We start from the raw sequence: 14,605 nt of genomic DNA on the forward strand, positions 1-14,605 counted from the left end.
TTAGCGTGTATAGTGTGTATAGTGTGTGTGTGTGTGATGTTAGCGTGTATGGGATGTGCTGGTTTAAAGCTCGATCAGGATTTGCTAACTCAGCTGAAAGGCCTGCTCAGTGCTATAGTTACAGACTCGCGTCATGGCTGATACGCAGATTAGCCGAAATTCCACTCTGCTATGATTCCATTCACCTTCTAATCATCATGTATGATATTGTACTTTTAGGTTTATTAATGAATCCGAGGCTAAACATTCACGCAAAGTGATGATTTGTTTATATCCAAGCTGCAGTTATCCTCGTTCAATGGCCATATCACTGTCAGGACCTGAGAGTCCAATGAGCTTCGTCTTGAAGAAACAATACAATATTTTTGTGTGGTGGATATTGATTTATGCTTAAACTGAACTGTATGGTGTAAAGAAATAGAGGACAAAAAATATTATCAAGGCCACTGGGAAAGGGAAAACTCTGCTAACTGGTGCCTGTATTAAACCTAGCTGATGAGGCTAAAGCTGGTCACTAGCATAATGTGTGCTGTAGAAAGATTAAACGTTCTGCTAGAGTGGGAATAATGCACCAAGTGAGACATGCTGAAGTAAACACCACCTCCATCAGCAACAGAAAGCTGCCTAACTTCTGTTGGGGTTTCAGGAGCTTGCTAGCATTATCAGGTAGCTCATATTACTTCATTCATGTTTTCAGCTCTATAGTCAGTTAACTAGCAGGAGGCTAACAGGCTACAGAAGCAGTCAGAAATGGTGCAAACATCCAGGTTTCATCCAGAGCTTCCATACTCTATGTCATCAAAGGATCTGGCTAGCTAGCACTCTGACGCACACACAGCTAGCAAACAGCTAACCTCTACATGTCATTCTAGAGGTTATAGATCGTTATCATGCAGTTTTCCTTGAAGCTTTTAACTCTGAAGATACAGAGATGTTCCTCTACCTCCATTGTTTCAGACTCTGCTGCTGCTGCTGACTAAACATTTAGTCCCTGAAGTGTAGATTTCAGATTTCAGCGAAACAGATAGTGTTTTATTTTCTGTCAATATATTTATCTGACTGGAAAATTTCTGTTTTGCAAAACTAATGTTTGAGTGTGTAGGTGAGACAGGTGAGTGATGGTGACTGTGGTGTAGGTGAGACAGGTGAGTGCTGGTGACTGTGGTGTAGATGAGACAGGTGAGTGCTGGAGACTGTAGTGTAGATGAGACAGGTGAGTGCTGGAGACTGTAGTGTAGATGAGACAGGTGAGTGCTGGAGACTGTGGTGTAGGTGAGACAGGTGAGTGCTGGAGACTGTAGTGTAGATGAGACAGGTGAGTGCTGGAGACTGTGGTGTAGGTGAGACAGGTGAGTGCTGGAGACTGTAGTGTAGATGAGACAGGTGAGTGCTGGAGACTGTAGTGTAGATGAGACAGGTGAGTGCTGGTGACTGTAGTGTAGATGAGACAGGTGAGTGCTGGTGACTGTAGTGTAGATGAGACAGGTGAGTGCTGGAGACTGTGGTGTAGGTGAGACAGGTGAGTGCTGGTGACTGTAGTGTAGATGAGACAGGTGAGTGCTGGAGACTGTAGTGAGACAGGTGAGTGCTGGAGACTGTAGTGTAGGTGAGACAGGTGAGTGCTGGAGACTGTAGTGTAGGTGAGACAGGTGAGTGCTGGAGACTGTAGTGTAGATGAGACAGGTGAGTGCTGGAGACTGTAGTGTAGATGAGACAGGTGAGTGCTGGTGACTGTGGTGTAGATGAGACAGGTGAGTGCTGGAGACTGTGGTGTAGGTGAGACAGGTGAGTGCTGGTGACTGTGGTGTAGATGAGACAGGTGAGTGCTGGTGACTGTGGTGTAGATGAGACAGGTGAGTGCTGGAGACTGTAGTGTAGATGAGACAGGTGAGTGCTGGAGATTGTGGTGTAGGTGAGACAGGTGAGTGCTGGTGACTGTGGTGTAGATGAGACAGGTGAGTGCTGGTGACTGTGGTGTAGATGAGACAGGTGAGTGCTGGAGACTGTAGTGTAGATGAGACAGGTGAGTGCTGGAGATTGTGGTGTAGGTGAGACAGGTGAGTGCTGGAGATTGTAGTGTAGATGAGACAGGTGAGTGCTGGAGATTGTGGTGTAGGTGAGACAGGTGAGTGCTGGAGACTGTAGTGTAGATGAGACAGGTGAGTGCTGGTGACTGTGGTGTAGGTGAGACAGGTGAGTGCTGGAGACTGTAGTGTAGATGAGACAGGTGAGTGCTGGAGACTGTAGTGTAGATGAGACAGGTGAGTGCTGGTGACTGTAGTGTAGGTGAGACAGGTGAGTGCTGGTGACTGTAGTGTAGGTGAGACAGGTGAGTGCTGGTGACTGTGGTGTAGGTGAGACAGGTGAGTGCTGGAGACTGTAGTGTAGATGAGACAGGTGAGTGCTGGAGACTGTAGTGTAGATGAGACAGGTGAGTGCTGGAGACTGTAGTGTAGATGAGACAGGTGAGTGCTGGTGACTGTAGTGTAGATGAGACAGGTGAGTGCTGGAGATTGTGGTATAGGTGAGACAGGTGAGTGCTGGAGACTGTAGTGTAGATGAGACAGGTGAGTGCTGGTGACTGTGGTGTAGATGAGACAGGTGAGTGCTGGTGACTGTGGTGTAGATGAGACAGGTGAGTGCTGGAGACTGTAGTGTAGATGAGACAGGTGAGTGCTGGAGACTGTAGTGTAGATGAGACAGGTGAGTGCTGGTGACTGTAGTGTAGGTGAGACAGGTGAGTGCTGGTGACTGTAGTGTAGGTGAGACAGGTGAGTGCTGGTGACTGTGGTGTAGGTGAGACAGGTGAGTGCTGGAGACTGTAGTGTAGATGAGACAGGTGAGTGCTGGAGACTGTAGTGTAGATGAGACAGGTGAGTGCTGGAGACTGTAGTGTAGATGAGACAGGTGAGTGCTGGAGACTGTAGTGTAGGTGAGACAGGTGAGTGCTGGTGACTGTAGTGTAGGTGAGACGGGTGAGTGCTGGAGATTGTGTAGGCGAGACAGGTGAGTGCTGGAGACTGTTGGACTGTCGTGTAGGTGAGACAGGTGAGTGCTGGAGATTGTGGTGTAGGTGAGACAGGTGAGTGCTGGAGACTGGTGTAGGTGAGACAGGTGAGTGCTGGAGACAGTTCCATGTTCTCAGGTTAATATGGTGTAACGTCCTCCTTCTCTGTCCTGCTGCTTCCTTTAAATGGTGAACATTTCTGTAATTATCGTGGGCACTGAAGCGTATCGAGATTGCAATGACCAAATCGTCCACCTCAGTCCCACTGACCCTGTGCTTCCTGCACCATGTTGTCTTCTGCTTGATCTCCGAGTTTCCAGAAATATTTGTAAACGCTCAGTTCTCCGAGCCTTCAGGTTACACCGCGTTCCGTCGCAGTGAGACACGAGGAGCTGATAATTAATCTGATATTCATTACAGCTGCTCGGAAATGTCACTCCTGCATCTTCTCCAGCACAGCTGCATGCCTGCTTCTGCTTCACCGTGGCTGTCGTTTAATAATTGTTTTAGTAAACAGTTAAAGATGTTAAAATGATGGGTTCTGCTACTCAGCTAAATGGCTCTCAAGAAGTAGAGCTAGAACCGCACTGAAGATTTTAACAGTACTTTTATTCTGCTATTCTGGAACCACAGTGGAGTTCTGTGACAAAGTCTTCAAACCGCAACTGTTTATTACAGTAATGGTCCAGTAATTATCTAGAACCACGGTGTCTGTTCCAGTAATAGTTGTCTCTCACATTCAAGAACATTGTAACAGTAACTATCTATTAGATTCTAGAACCACATTGTGCTGTCTGACAATGAATATCTGTTGTGTTCTAGAACCACAGAGCATGCAGGCAATATTTGTTCATGACATAACTGACCATTCCATCATTCTAACCATACTGAAGAACTGCATTCTAGAAATCTCGGTCAGCACTGGTTATTGCAGTTTAGAGCCTCAGTGTGTAGCTTAGAGCCTCTGTATGCAGGTTAAAGCCTCAGTATGCAGTTTAGAGCCACAGTATGCAGTTTAGAGCCTCAGTATGCAGTTTAGAGCCACAATATACAGTTTAGAGCCACAGTATGCAGTTTTGAGCCACAGTATGCAGTTTAGAGCCTCAGTGTGCAGTTTAGAGCCACAATATACAGTTTAGAGCCACAGTATGCAGTTTAGAGCCTCAGTATGCAGTTTAGAGCCACAATATACAGTTTAGAGCCACAGTATGCAGTTTTGAGCCACAGTATGCAGTTTAGAGCCTCAGTGTGCAGTTTAGAGTCTCAGTATGCAGTTTTGAGCCACAGTATGCAGTTTAGAGCCTTGGTATGTGGTATAGAAAATCAGTGTGCAGTTTAACACCTCGGTGTGCAGTTCAGAGCCTCAGTATACAGGTTAGAACCACAATATTCAGTTTAGAATCTCAGTGTGCAGTTTAGAGTCTCAGTATGCAGTTTATAGCCACAGTATGTAGTTTAGAATCTCCATATGCAGTTTAGAGCCACAGTATGCAGTTTAGAGCCTCAGTATGCAGTTTAGAGTCTCAGCATGCAGTTTATAGCCACAGTATGTAGTTTAGAGCCTCAGTGTGCAGTTTAGAGCCTCAGTGTGCAGTTTAGAGCCACAATATACAGTTTAGAGCCACAGTATGCAGTTTTGAGCCACAGTATGCAGTTTAGAGCCTCAGTGTGCAGTTTAGAGCCTCAGTGTGCAGTTTAGAGCCTCAGTGTGTAGTTTAGAGCCTGAGTGTGCAGTTTAGAGTCTCAGTGTGCAGTTTAGAGTCTCAGTGTGCAGTTTAGAGCCTCAGTGTGCAGTTTAGAGCCTCAGTGTGCAGTTTAGAGCCTCAGTATGCAGTTTAGAGCCTCAGTATGCAGTTTAGAGCCTCAGTATGCAGTTTAGAGCCTCAGAATACAGTTTAGAGCCTCAGTATACAGTTTAGAGCCTCAGTGTGCAGTTTAGAGCCTCAGAATACAGTTTAGAGCCTCAGTATACAGTTTAGAGCCTCAGTATGCAGTTTAGAGCCTCAGTATGCAGTTTAGAGCCTCAGTATACAGTTTAGAGCCTCAGTATGCAGTTTAGAGCCTCAGTATGCAGTTTAGAGCCTCAGTATGCAGTTTAGAGCCTCAGTATGCAGTTTAGAGCCTCAGTGTGCAGTTTAGAGCCTCAGTATACAGTTTACAGCCTCAGTATACAGTTTAGAGCCTCAGTATACAGTTTAGAGCCTCAGTGTGCAGTTTAGAGCCTCAGTATGCAGTTTAGAGCCTCAGTGTGCAGTTTAGAGCCTCAGTATGCAGTTTAGAGCCTCAGTGTGCAGTTTAGAGCCTCAGTATACAGTTTACAGCCTCAGTGTGTAGTTTAGAGCCTCAGTATGCAGTTTAGAGCCTCAGTATGCAGTTTAGAGACTCAGTATACAGTTTAAAGCCTCAGTATGCAGTTTAGAGTCTCAGTATGCAGTTTAGAGCCTCAGTTTGTAGTTTAGAGCCTCAGTATACAGTTTAGAGCCTCAGTATACAGTTTAGAGCCTCAGTGTGCAGTTTAGAGCCTCAGTATGCAGTTTAGAGCCTCAGTGTGCAGTTTAGAGCCTCAGTATGCAGTTTAGAGCCTCAGTGTGTAGTTTAGAGCCACAGTATGCAGTGTAGAGCCTCAGTGTGCAGTTTAGAGCCTCAGTGTGTAGTTTAGAGTCTCAGTGTGCAGTTTAGAGCCTCAGTATACAGTTTAAAGCCTCGGTGTGTAGTTTTGAGCCTCAGTGTGTAGTTTAGAGCCTCAGTGTGCAGTTTTGAGCCACAGTATACAGTTTAAAGCCTCGGTGTGTAGTTTAGAGCCTCAGTGTGTAGTTTAGAGCCTCAGTGTGCAGTTTAGAGCCTCAGTATACAGTTTAAAGCCTCGGTATGTAGTTTAGAGCCTCAGTGTGTAGTTTAGAGCCTCAGTGTGCAGTTTAGAGCCTCAGTATGCAGTTTAGAGCCTCAGTGTTCAGTTTAGAGCCTCAGTGTGCAGTTTAGAGCCTTGGTATGTGGTATAGAAAATCAGTGTGCAGTTTAACCCCTCGGTGTGCAGTTCAGAGCCTCAGTATACAGGTTAGAACCACAATATTCAGTTTAGAATCTCAGTGTGTAGTTTAGAGCTTTTGTGTGCAGTTTAGAGCCTCAGTATGCAGTTTAGAGTCTCAGCATGCAGTTTATAGCCACAGTATGCAGTTTAGAATCTCCATATGCAGTTTAGAGCCACAGTGTGCAGTTTTGAGCCACATTATGCAGTTTAGAGCCTCAGTGTGCAGTTTAGAGCCTCAGTATGCAGTTTAGAGCCTCAGTGTGCAGTTTAGAGCCTCAGTATGCAGTTTAGAGCCTCAGTGTGTAGTTTAGAGCCACAGTATGCAGTTTAGAGCCTCAGTGTGCAGTTTAGAGCCTCAGTGTGTAGTTTAGAGCCTCAGTGTGTAGTTTAGAGCCTCAGTGTGCAGTTTAAAGCCTCAGTGTATAGTTTAGAGTCTCAGTGTGCAGTTTAGAGCCTCAGTATACAGTTTAAAGCCTCGGTGTGTAGTTTAGAGCCTCAGTGTGTAGTTTAGAGCCTCAGTGTGCAGTTTAGAGCCTCAGTATACAGTTTAAAGCCTCGGTATGTAGTTTAGAGCCTCAGTGTGTAGTTTAGAGCCTCAGTGTGCAGTTTAGAGCCTCAGTATACAGTTTAGAGCCTCAGTGTTCAGTTTAGAGCCTCAGTGTGCAGTTTAGAGCCTCAGTATGCAGTTTAGAGCCTCAGTGTGCAGTTTAGAGCCTCAGTGTGCAGTTTAGAGCCTTGGTATGTGGTATAGAAAATCAGTGTGCAGTTTAACCCCTCGGTGTGCAGTTCAGAGCCTCAGTATACAGGTTAGAACCACAATATTCAGTTTAGAATCTCAGTGTGTAGTTTAGAGCTTTTGTGTGCAGTTTAGAGCCTCAGTATGCAGTTTAGAGTCTCAGCATGCAGTTTATAGCCACAGTATGCAGTTTAGAATCTCCATATGCAGTTTAGAGCCACAGTGTGCAGTTTTGAGCCACATTATGCAGTTTAGAGCCTCAGTGTGCAGTTTAGAGCCACAGTATGCAGTTTAGAGCCACAGTATACAGTTTAGAGCCACAGTATGCAGTTTAGAGCCACAGTATGCAGTTTAGAGCCACAATATACAGTTTAGAGCCACAGTATGCAGTTTAGAGCCACAGTATGCAGGTTAGAGCCACAGTGTGTAGTTTAGAGCCTCAGTGTGCAGTTTAGAGCCTCAGTGTGCAGTTTAGAGTCTCTGTGTGCAGTTTAGAGCCACAGTATGCAGTTTAGAGCCTCAGTATGCAGTTTAGAGTCTCTGTGTGCAGTTTAGAGCCTCAGTGTGCAGTTTAGAGCCTCAGTGTGCAGTTTAGAGCCTCAGTGTGCAGTTTAGAGCCACAGTATGCAGTTTAGAGCCTCAGTGTGCAGTTTTGAGCCTCAGTGTGCAGTTTAGAGTCTCAGTGTGCAGTTTAGAGCCTCAGTGTGCAGTTTAGAGTCTCAGTGTGCAGTTTAGAGTCTCAGTGTGCAGTTTAGAGCCCCAGTATACAGTTTAGAGCCTCAGTGTGCAGTTTAGAGCCTCAGTGTGCAGTTTAGTGTCTCAGTGTGTAGTTTAGAGCCTCAGTGTGTAGTTTAGAGCCTCAGTGTGCAGTTTAGAGCCTCAGTATACAGTTTAGAGCCTCAGTGTGTAGTTTAGAGCCTCAGTGTGTAGTTTAGAGCCTCAGTGTGCAGTTTAGAGCCTCAGTGTGTAGTTTAGAGCCCCAGGATACAGTTTAGAGTCTCAGTGTGAAGTTTAGAGCCTCAGTGTGCAGTTTAGAGCCTCAGTGTGTAGTTTAGAGCCTCAGTGTGTAGTTTAGAGCCCCAGTATACAGTTTAGAGCCTCAGTATACAGTTTAGAGCCTCAGTGTGTAGTTTAGAGCCCCAGTATACAGTTTAGAGCCTCAGTATACAGTTTAGAGCCTCAGTATGTAGTTTAGAGCCTCAGTGTGTAGTTTAGAGCCTCAGTGTGCAGTTTAGAGCCTCAGTATGCAGTTTAGAGCCTCAGTGTGCAGTTTAGAGCCTCAGTGTGCAGTTTAGAGCCTCAGTGTGTGGTGTAGAGCCTCAGTGTGTGGTGTAGAGCCTCAGTGTGTAGTTTAGAGCCTCAGTGTGCAGTTTAGAGCCTCAGTGTGTAGTTTAGAGCCTCAGTGTGCAGTTTTGAGCCACAGTGTGCAGTTTAGAGCCTCGGTATGCAGTTTAGAGCCTCGGTATGCAGTTTAGAGCCTCAGTGTGTAGTTTAGAGCCTCAGTATGCAGTTTAGAGTCTCAGTATGCAGTTTAGAGCCTCAGTATGCAGTTTAGAGCCTCAGTGTGTAGTTTAGAGCCTCAGTGTGTAGTTTAGAGCCTCAGTGTGCAGTTTAGAGCCTCATTATGCAGTTTAGAGCCTCAGTGTGCAGTTTAGAGCCTCAGTGTGCAGTTTAGAGCCTCAGTGTGCAGTTTAGATCCTCAGTATGCAGTTTAGAGCCTCAGTGTGCAGTTTAGAGCCTCAGTATGCAGTTTAGAGCCTCAGTATGCAGTTTAGAGCCTCAGTGTGTAGTTTAGAGCCTCAGTGTGTAGTTTAGAGCCTCAGTGTGCAGTTTAGAGCCTCAGTGTGCAGTTTAGAGCCTCAGTGTGTGGTGTAGAGCCTCAGTGTGTGGTGTAGAGCCTCAGTGTTCAGTTTAGAGCCTCAGTGTGTGGTGTAGAACATCAGTATACAGTTTAGAGCATCAGTGTGTAGTTTAGAGACTCAGTATACAGTTTAAAGCCTCAGTGTGTAGTTTAGAGCCTCAGTGTGTAGTTTAGAGCCTCAGTGTGCAGTTTAGAGCCTCAGTGTGTAGTTTAGAACAGTATGTGTGTGTGTGTAGAACATCAGTATACAGTTTAGAGCCTCAGTATACAGTTTAAAGCCTCACTGTGCAGTTTAGAGCCTCAGTCTGCAGTTTAGCACCTCAGTGTGTAGTTTAGAGCCTCAGTGTTCAGTTTAGAGCATCACTATGCAGTTTAGAGCATCTCTATGCAGTTTAGAGCATCAGTATGCAGTTTAGAGTCTCAGTATGCAGTTTAGAGCCTCAGTATGCAGTTTAGAGCCTCAGTATGCAGGTTAGAGCCTCAGTATGCAGGTTAGAGCCTCAGTGTGCAGTTTAGAGCCTCAGTGTGTAGTTTAGAGCCTCAGTGTGTAGTTTAGAGCCTCAGTATGCAGGTTAGAGCCTCAGTATGCAGGTTAGAGCCTCAGTGTGCAGTTTAGAGCCTCAGTGTGTAGTTTAGAGCCTCAGTGTGTAGTTTAGAGCCTCAGTATGCAGTTTAGAGCCTCAGTGTGCAGTTTAGAGCCTCAGTGTTCAGTTTAGAGCCTCAGTGTTCAGTTTAGAGCATCACTATGCAGTTTAGAGTCTCAGTGTGTAGTTTAGAGCCTCAGTGTGCAGTTTAGAGCCTCAGTGTGCAGTTTAGAGCCTCAGTGTGCAGTTTAGAGCCTCAGTGTGCAGTTTAGAGCCTCAGTGTTCAGTTTAGAGCCTCAGTGTTCAGTTTAGAGCATCACTATGCAGTTTAGAGTCTCAGTGTGTAGTTTAGAGCCTCAGTGTGTAGTTTAGAGCCTCAGTATGCAGGTTAGAGCCTCAGTATGCAGGTTAGAGCCTCAGTGTGCAGTTTAGAGCCTCAGTGTGTAGTTTAGAGCCTCAGTGTGTAGTTTAGAGCCTCAGTATGCAGGTTAGAGCCTCAGTGTGTAGTTTAGAGCCTCAGTGTGCAGTTTAGAGCCTCAGTGTGTAGTTTAGAGCCTCAGTGTGCAGTTTAGAGTCTCAGTGTGTAGTTTAGAGCCTCAGTGTATAGTTTAGAGCCTCAGTATGCAGGTTAGAGCCTCAGTGTGCAGTTTAGAGCCTCAGTGTGCAGTTTAGAGCCTCAGTGTGCAGTTTAGAGTCTCAGTGTGTAGTTTAGAGCCTCAGTGTGCAGTTTAGAGCCTCAGTATGCAGGTTAGAGCCTCAGTGTGTAGTTTTAGAGCCTCAGTGTGCAGTTTAGAGTCTCAGTGTGTAGTTTAGAGCCTCAGTGTGTAGTTTAGAGCCTCAGTATGCAGGTTAGAGCCTCAGTATGCAGGTTAGAGCCTCAGTGTGCAGTTTAGAGTCTCAGTGTGTAGTTTAGAGCCTCAGTGTGTAGTTTAGAGCCTCAGTATGCAGGTTAGAGCCTCAGTATGCAGGTTAGAGCCTCAGTGTGCAGTTTAGAGCCTCAGTGTGTAGTTTTAGAGCCTCAGTATGCAGGTTAGAGCCTCAGTATGCAGGTTAGAGCCTCAGTGTGTAGTTTTAGAGCCTCAGTGTGCAGTTTTAGAGCCTCAGTGTGCAGTTTAGAGCCTCAGTGTGTAGTTTAGAGCCTCAGTATGCAGGTTAGAGCCTCAGTATGCAGGTTAGAGCCTCAGTGTGTAGTTTTAGAGCCTCAGTGTGCAGTTTAGAGCCTCAGTGTGTAGTTTAGAGCCTCAGTGTGCAGTTTAGAGTCTCAGTGTGTAGTTTTGAGCCTCAGTGTGTAGTTTAGAGCCTCAGTATGCAGGTTAGAGCCTCAGTGTGCAGTTTAGAGCCTCAGTGTGCAGTTTAGAGCCTTAGTGTGTAGTTTAGAGCCTCAGTGTGCAGTTTAGAGCCTCAGTGTGCAGTTTAGAGCCTCAGTGTGCAGTTTAGAGCCTCAGTGTGTGGTGTAGAACATCAGTGTGCAGTTTAGAGCCTCAGTATCCCACTTTTACCAGAAGTTGTCTATTATGTCTAGGACCCACAGTGTACATTCTAACAATAATCGTCCATTATATTCTAGATCCAAAGCATGCATTCTAACACTGATTGTTTATTGCATTCTAGAACCACATAGTGTGTTATTAAAATATATCAGTTACATTCTAGAACCGCAGTGAGGTTTTACACAGCAGTTGTTAATCACATCTTCAAGCCACAGTGAACGGTCTAGTTGTCTGTTCCATTCCAGAAGCACTGTGTACATTCTCACAGTAGGAGTGTGTTACATTCTAGAACCACAGTGAGTGTTCTATTCCCAACACTTACTGCTTCGGGTCTGTTCAGTTGTGTTGTGTTCTGGGGTTAGATCTCTGTACGCTGTAATCAGCTGATTTAAGATGGCAGCTACTTGAGGCTGACTGTAATCACTCTGGGGCTCTCTCCATCCACACACACACTTGCAGAGAGAAGGTGGGTTAATGAGGCTGTTACCTGAGAAACATCAGAAGCGATGATTCGGCATCCTACTGCCATTGGAGAACTCTGTGTCCTTTTGGAAGCCTTCCCGCCTCTTCCCCCCACCGGGAGCTATGCTAAGCCCCGCCTACCCAGTGACGGAAAAGCAGGTGGACCAATCACAGTCTGCGATGTGGCTGTCCTCACACCTGACCTTGCTTCATGGGTTCAGCAGCATGCTCAAACACACCAGGGGACACAAGATTAGACTGATGATGCGTGCACACACACACACGCACGCACACACACACACACACACACACACAGAAGGATGAACATCACTTTACACACATGATCACAAGATTGGATTGGAACGACATCTAGATCATGTGTGTATTAATGATGTAATGCTTTTGGTCTACCAACGGCGTGTGTGTGTACCTGGGACAGCCCAACGATTATCAATATAGTCTACAAATGTGTGTGTGTGTGTGTGTGTGTGGCCTTGCAGCTCCTAGCCATATCATGTTTTTTATTCTGTCTCATTTCGATCCTCCATCTTTTCTCCCATCCATCAGTCTTCTCTCCTCTTTTTGCCTCTATTCTGTTTCTCTCCCAACCATCCCCCTCTCTCTCACTGTGTGTGTGTGTGTGTGTTTGCAGTCTCTGCAGTATGTGGGGGAGCAGGCAGCAGTTAGAAGGCAGAAAGCTCGTGCCAAAGGGAGAAATGCAGCACTGCGTTATGAAAAACACACACTCAGACACGCATGTACACACACACACACACATACACACACACTCCTTTTCTATATCATTCTCTTTATTCATGTACACACAGATTCGCTCACATCTCTTTATTTGAGACGTTCCTCTCTCTATCTCTCTCTCTCTCTCTCTCTCTTACTCATGCACACATTTGGCCGAGATGCTTGTCCAATGGGGCGAGTGATAAATTCTAGGGAAAGAGAGAGAGAATGTAGAAAAAGAAACAGAGGAAGACAGAAAAAGAGATAAAAAGAGAGAAAGAGAGATCCTTTGTATTTACATGTTTAGTGTTTCATATATCCAGGGGTTCAGAAAATCATCCTGTGTTATCAAGCTAAGTGTGTGTGTGTGTGTGTGTGTGTGTGTGTGTGAGAGAGAGAGAGAGAGAGAGAGAGAGGGTGTGTGTGTGTCTGTCTGTCCTATTTTAGGTATCTGGAAATGAGCCAAGGCTCTATAGAGACGGACACTCTGCTTTGATCTTGTTCCATTTTGATCATTTTTACACACACACACACACACACAAAGTAGGATGGTGATCAACAAATCTTTTGTCTCACTGGAAAGGCTTTATTAACTCTGTGTGTGTGTGTGTGTGTGTGTGTATAGGAGGGCAAGGAGCTGATCGATGAGCAGCCTGAGCTTGGGCCCATGGTGCACCAGAAGCTGAAAGAGATGAGGGAATGCTGGACACATCTGGAGAGCACCACCAAGGCCAAAGCTCGCCAGCTGTTTGAGACCCAGAACCACAGAACCACAGATGTTCCACCGCACAGCCTCTTGGATCTGGACCAGCACCTCAGCATGCTCCAAGACGAGCCACCACCTTCGTCACACTCCTCACACTCTTCACACACAGCATACTCCGCACACACCAGCCCCTCGGCCAGTGCCGCCATCCTGAGCCCTCGAGCTACATTTAGCCAGCAGCTGCAAAGGATACAGGTGTGAAACACACACACATACACAAAAGTGTGAGTGCCCTCTGGCTGCTAGCATTTCCTTATTAGAAATGATGGCAGCTCTGTATGTATACTATGCTACATCATATCATTCAACGCATACCACACACAATACACTATACTATACTATACTATACTATACTATACTATACTATACTATACTATACTATACTATACTATACTATACTATACTATACTATACTATACCATACTATACTATACAATGCATACCATGCACACTATACTATACTATACAATACTATGCTGTACTATACTACACTGTATTATAAAATGTATACCACATTATACTATACTATATTATATCTTGCACACTATACTATACTATATTATACCATGACATACCACACATTATACCACACTATACTGTACTATACTGTATTATACAATATATACCACATTATACTATACTATACTATATTATACTATACTATACTATACTATACTATACTATACTATACTATACTATACTATACTATACAATGCATACCATGCACACTATACTATACTATACAATACTATGCTGTACTATACTACACTGTATTATACAATGTATACCACATTATACTATACCATACTATATTATACTATATTATACTATACTATACTATACTATACTATACAATGCATACCATGCACACTATACTATACTATACAATACTATGCTGTACTATACTACACTGTATTATACAATGTATACCACATTATACTATACCATACTATATTATACTATATTATACTATACTATACTATACTATACTATACTATACAATGCATACCATGCACACTATACTATACTATACAATACTATGCTGTACTATACTACACTGTATTATAAAATGTATACCACATTATACTATACTATACTATACTATATTATATCTTGCACACTATACTATACTATATTATACCATGACATACCACACATTATACCACACTATACTGTACTATACTGTATTATACAATATATACCACATTATACTATACTATACTATATTATACTATATTATACTATACTATACTATACTATACTATACTATACTATACAATGCATACCATGCACACTATATTATACTATACAATACTATGCTGTACTATACTACACTGTATTATACAATGTATACCACATTATACTATACCATACTATACTACACTGTATTGTACAATGCATACCACACTATACTATACTATGCTATACTATACTACACTGCATTATACAATGCATACCATGCACAATTTACTATTTGCTATTCCATGCACACTATACTACACTATACTATACTATACTATACTATACTATACTATATCACACACATTATGCTATACTATACTACACAGTACTACACGATGCTATACTAAAGAACGCACATTTTACTATACTATATTATAAAATACTATACTATACCACAGACACTATGTATGCCATACTATACTATACAATACTATATTGCACCATATTATACCACACACCAGACTTTACTATACTGTGTTATACCATGCCATTCCACACACACCTTGCTATACTATACTATACTAAACTATACTATACTGTATGATGCTGTACTATAGCACACGCACTATACATGCTATACTATACTACAGTACATCATACCATGGTAGGTAACGTGCACCCTATTTATACCATACTATTTCATACTACACCATCCACCTTATGTGCAATAATCTACATTACAGCTTATAATTTT

General features: G+C 43.8%; 1 protein-coding gene across 2 annotated transcripts in view; it reads left to right on the forward strand.

Annotated features, from left to right (window-relative positions):
• The window catches only part of sptbn4a (spectrin, beta, non-erythrocytic 4a), a 31,043-nt gene that overhangs the window by 3,415 nt on the left and 13,023 nt on the right, over positions 1-14,605 (forward strand). For both annotated transcript variants that reach the window (XM_058383261.1, XM_058383262.1), the window contains exon 3: positions 12,529-12,864. In XM_058383261.1, the coding sequence (XP_058239244.1) occupies positions 12,529-12,864 (336 nt within the window). The remainder of the gene's footprint in view (positions 1-12,528; positions 12,865-14,605) is intronic.

This window comes from Hemibagrus wyckioides, linkage group LG28 (genome assembly GCF_019097595.1).
Source record: "Hemibagrus wyckioides isolate EC202008001 linkage group LG28, SWU_Hwy_1.0, whole genome shotgun sequence".
Classification (NCBI taxonomy): Eukaryota; Metazoa; Chordata; class Actinopteri; order Siluriformes; family Bagridae; genus Hemibagrus; species Hemibagrus wyckioides.